Source organism: Megalobrama amblycephala, linkage group LG7 (assembly GCF_018812025.1).
Source record: "Megalobrama amblycephala isolate DHTTF-2021 linkage group LG7, ASM1881202v1, whole genome shotgun sequence".
In the NCBI taxonomy this organism is placed as follows: Eukaryota; Metazoa; Chordata; class Actinopteri; order Cypriniformes; family Xenocyprididae; genus Megalobrama; species Megalobrama amblycephala.
The window spans coordinates 10893112-10898768 of NC_063050.1; the positions used below are offsets into that span (position 1 = coordinate 10893112).

A 5657-nucleotide genomic window follows, 5' to 3' on the forward strand; every position below is an offset into this window, starting at 1 on the left:
TACCTTGCTTTCCTTTATAAAAGCTTTACGAGGCATAAATAGTCGTCACTTTAGATGAACTCACAAAAATAGTTAACTGACAACTACTAAATGCTATATATCTAACTGCACTCTTAGCCCGGATTTTATATTTACTTAAAAAATATAATTACAATATACTTAAAATATTTAAGTTTGGTTGCATTACTTATAAAATATAAGTATATTCTACTAATTTGTGGGTGTATTTGAATGTGTTAATAAATGTAAGTTAAATGCACTTAAATTATGAAGTTTTTCTCCTGGCCACGCCTCCTTCACACTGGTTTGCGGCAGGTAATGACGCCATTTTGTCGTGGTGTGTATGAATTCAAGGAGCTGTTGATGAGCAATTGAAACATTTGTTTTGGCTGTTCTACAGACATTTTTTCCTAACATTTACCTTATAGTTTTTCACCAAAGGAGAAAATCACAATTTTTAAGTTACCATCATCGAGGGTCAGTGTTTGTTTTAGTTGAGCTCTTGACCCTTGACTTTTTAATATTAGATTTTGTTTGGGCAGTTTTAACTGTATTAAAACCAACCAGACAAGCAAAGTTAAAAGATGATCAGGTGATGTTGGTTATGTTTTCACATAATCATTATTTCATCTGAATCACTAAACTCATTTAAAGCCAAATCTCTGAGTTAGATTTACATTATTGATTACAGCAGCACTGTGATTCTACAGCGGAGGATCAACTTCTACAATACAATTTTTTTTTTTAAAGTTGTCCTTATCACAAAAAAAAAAATATATATATATATATGTATATATATATATTAGGCACACACAGACATCAAGAATCAGCCTGTGAATCTCAACGACGGTGACAAGCAGCATGTTCTGATAAACAGATCAACTCTGAACATTAGAAAACAAGCTACTAAAAAGTCACAGAAAAACAGCAAAATTTTAATAGTGAGAATAAAGAAAATTACTAAGACAATTCAGCTCATAATTTATTCATGCAGCAATGCATGATGGGAGGCATGGATGAATTTTGATTGGTGGCAAGTTAACTTGCTTAGTACATTGAACTTAAATATACTAGTTGTAATAACTACAAAGTAATTAATATTACAAAACATTTTAAGTTAAATGAACTCGAATTATTAAGTTCACATTACTTAATCATTACTTAATTTTTTTAGGGCAACCAGTTTCCTCAAATTTTTTAAGTAAATTCAACTTATCCGGGCTAACAGTGTGAATTAATCATGAATTACAGTAGGAACATGTGTTAATAAAGCAATTATTAACACACTGAGTAACTATTACTATATGTCTAAATAATAAGATGCATACATCATCTGTGCATGAGGTAGGGCCTTAAAAACATCAGCCAATCGTTTACGCGATCATCGTGCACGAGTTTTGGGAGGCGTTCCCTCGAAATGAGCTGTGAAGGAGGGGGGCTGTTCTTACGCATGCGCTCATTTAAAAAACTCACTAACAGTCTTTGGTTTCTCAGTCGACGAAAACATCCTCTTTAGCACCTTTAATGTATAAATATCATCAGGTTGTGTTAAGGACACATCAGCCTACGACATCTAGAGTTTCATGACAGAACTTGGTATTTTTGGCTGGGTAGGATCACATAATATATGGTAATATATATGCTGTGAAATTGAGACCATTTGACCAATCGTACTGAGACATTTAAAACTATTGGCTGCTGGTCATTTTTGGCTGCTTTCATATTTTTTTATTTAATAGAAATGAGTGGTTGGTTCAAACGTGACTTTTTAGATATAAAAACTGAACAATAAAAAGGACAAGTGTAACAGACGAACAGACTTTAAGAGAGTTAAATGATACCAAACACTAAAGGAAAAGCAATGAATTCACGAGATACATTATTTGTGGCAGTCACGATTAGTAAACTTTTAGTGACCTGAGCCTGGTGGAGAAAGAGAAGGGAAAGAGGGGCTCAGGAATGGGTGAGCAGAGTAGATTATGCATACATGTTTGCAGATGTATAGTTTTAATGCATGGTGTCTATTCCTGTAAAAGTTGATGAATTCAGATCTGTCAGGAAATCAAGCCAGCCTTACTCTATATATACATCAGCACTGGGATCCACAATCTACAAGGACAAATACAGAAGGGTTTAAACATTTGACAGTCTAACAGTACTGCCTTTAATGTTCACAGGATCATCATGTAAATCAGTTTTTACTGGATTATAGAAACTCCTGAATCTAAAACTGAAGAATCAGATGTCTGGACATGAGACATATGTGTCTTACACTCTTAAAATATCTGCAGCTCAATATATAATTGTGATCATCTCACCTGAGAAAATCTTACAGCAGATCTTTTCATCCTTTTTGTATGACTGTCAAAAGAAAGATGAATAAACAGCACATTTAAAGAGTTTCATATGCTTATATTAACTTAGCTTTTTAACTGGATGGAACCATGATTCACATAGATGAAGACATTCAGGAATTTTAAAGACACTTTACCATGTGTGTTTACAACAATGTTGGGTAACGCTTTAGATTACAGCCCGGAAAGTACTGCATAATTACAACGAATTTACAGCATAACTTTTAATAATTACAGTGTAACTATACAGTAAGTATGTGTAAGTATAGGGGAACAATATGTAAAGTATTGGGAATAAAGGGGTAACAACCAGGAAAATAAAAAATTATTTATACTGTAAATATTTTATAACTAAGGGGTATGTATGACATATAACTAAGGGGTAAGTATGACATTACGGGCCGTAAATTAAAGTGGAGCTTGTTACCCCTTATTTCATGTAGTTACAGGGTAAGTAATTAATAAAATGCAAACAATCTGATATCACTGACTCTGAAACCTTTATTTGAAAAACAACTTTATTAAAAACAGGTCTACAACACTTGTTATTCATTTTTTTTAAATCAACTTCTCATTTCAAACTCTAAAGAGTTACTTTCCTGACAGAAAGTAACAAGTTTTGTCCGTTTTTTGGTTGTTGTTGTTTCTCGCTTGGCGTCCTCCTGCTCTTGTTTCTCAGCTGATGAATCTTAAGAAGGAATCTCATTGCTGTTCTGTATTATAAGAAAATACAGCACACCCCGAAATTTTCTCATTGTTTAGGCTATTCATCTTTTCGCTTCTGACCAACTGTCACCAGCGCCTGCATGAGAGTCGACTTTGTGTTTGACGAAGCATATTAATGAGCAACGTGAAGCTTTCATGACGTTCTCGCGGGAGATTCGTGTGAAACTCGCGCGAGAACTGCCGTCTCTGTTATTCTGTCTTGTTTGTTTCTCATTCTCATTATCTGTTATTCTGTGTATTTTGTTGTGAGCATTACTAAAAAAATAATAAAAAAAAAAAACTGACGGCATCCAACATCTGCGTGAGTTTCTCGGCACGCTTACGTCACGCTTCAAGTTACGTCAAGCCTGAACTCTCAACCCTCGCATGCACGCGCAGGAGACAGTTGGTCGAAAGTTTTAAAACTATTCAAATATTTGGTATTTTTCTTACAAATACGTATCGTTTCACTTCAGAAGACATCAATTCATCCATTAGGGTCGTATGGATTACTGTAGTTATTGCTGTACGTGCTGTTTGATGCTTCGACTTTTAGGAACGTGAGCTTGCATTATACAGCGTTCCCAGATGATTTTTTTTTTTTTCCTAAAATCCTTTTTGTGTTCATCTTAAGAAGGAAAGTCGTATACATCTCAGATGGCATGAGGGTAAAAGATGAGTAAATGGTGAGCACATTTCCGGGTGTACTGTATTTTCTTATAATACAGAATAGCAAATGGGATTCCTTCTTAAGATTCATCAGTGGAAAGAAAGAAAAAGAGGAACAAGAGGAGGAGGAAGCCAAGAAAGAGAAACAAATAAGAAGTGTTGCAACTTTAAATCTGTTTTGAAATAAGTTGTTTTTCAAATAAAGTTTTCCAAGTGATATGACTGTTTGCGTTTATTTATTTATTTATTTATTTTTAATTACTTACCCTGTAACTACATGAAATAAGAGGGTAACAAGCTCCACTTTAATTTACGGCCCGTAATGTCATACGTACCCCTTAGTTATAAAATATTTATAGTATAAATAATTTGCTATTTTCCTGGTTGTTACCCCTTTATTCCCAATACTTTATATATTGTTCCCCTATACTTACACATACTTACTGTATAGTTACACTATAATTATTGAAAGTTACGCTGTCAATTTGTTGTAATTACGCAGTACTTTCTGGGCTGTAATCTAAAGCATTACCCAATGTTGTTTAAAATGTTAATTCTTACTAGCTCACACAAACCCCTTCCCTTATGGAAACAAAATATATTTCCACATATTTATGATCAATATATTAACTGGTTTGAATACATTGAAAAATGTATGAAACAATCTATTGTGGGTTAGCAAAATTACTGCATATTTAAACTGTAGTACAAATGTGGTAAATAGGTATACTTTGCTTAATGTAACACTACATTTACACTGCAGTTCAATTTTGTAAAGGACGTCTTACCGAATATACAAAACAATGAGAGCAGCAGATGCTCCACAGAGTCCAACACCAACACCAAAACCAATACCAATCGCTGCAGACCACGAGACAGATCTTTCTGCTGAAATAGACAAAAACACACATCAGCTGTTTATCAGGACTGAACAACAAAATATACTGACAAAATAAATGTGTGAGCAAGTGTATGTGAAGAATATGATTCATAAAACGCACACATGACGTTTAAAGTCACATTATCAGAGTATTTCTCTCCATGTTTATTTCTGGACTTGCACTTGTATTCTCCACTGTCATCAGAACTGATCTTTGAGATGCTGTAGATTCTTCCAGATCCTACAAACGTTCCTCCTTTAAACCAGCTGAAGTTCAGAGCAGGAGGGTTTGAATCACTGCTGCAGATCAGAGTCACTGAATCTCCCTCCCAAATCTGACCAGACTGACATATGGACACAGATACTTTCCTGGAAGGGTCTAAAACACACATTTAAATTCCCAATAAATTTTAGATTATGAATTTGGATTTGTGAACAATGTACAGATTATCATTAACTCACACATGACGTTTAAAGTCACAGCATCAGAGTATTTCTCTCCATGTTTATTTCTGGATCTGCACTTGTATTCTCCACTGTCATCAGATCTGATGTTTGAGATGCTGTAGATTCTTCCAGATCCTACAAACGTTCCTCCTTTAAACCAGCTGATTTCTGCAGGAGGGTTTGAATCACTGCTGCACATCAGAGTCACTGAATCTCCTGACACTATTTCACCAGATGTACTGATGGACAATGAGACGCTCCTGGGTTCATCTAAAACAGACAAAAGTAACTGTATTATCTTGTATTGGAATTTTTATTTACTTATCTGTTCATTATCTCAGTTACAGAATCATCATTAACTCACACATGACATTTAAAGTCACAACATCAGAGTATTTCTCTCCATGTTCATTGATGGACCTGCACTTGTATTCTCCACTGTCATCAGAGCTGATCTTTGAGATGCTGTAGATTCTTCCAGATCCTACAAACGTTCTTCCTTTAAACCAGCTGATTTCTGCAGGAGGGTTTGAATCACTGCTGCAGATCAGAGTCACTGAATCTCCTGACACAATTTCACCAGATGGACTGATGGATACCGA

General features: G+C 34.8%; 1 protein-coding gene across 1 annotated transcript; it reads right to left on the minus strand.

The window, feature by feature from the left end:
* Nucleotides 1-1449: 1449 nt before the first annotated feature.
* On the minus strand, nt 1450-5245 carry LOC125271302 (B-cell receptor CD22-like). The gene is made up of 5 exons (XM_048195390.1): nt 5071-5245; nt 4730-4987; nt 4517-4616; nt 2319-2361; nt 1450-2109 (listed from the first exon to the last, which is right to left on the minus strand). Exons 1-5 carry the CDS (start codon nt 5072-5074, stop codon nt 2074-2076), a joined length of 441 nt encoding a protein of 146 aa, XP_048051347.1. The 5' UTR covers nt 5075-5245; the 3' UTR covers nt 1450-2073.
* Between the last annotated feature and the right edge of the window lie 412 nt (nt 5246-5657).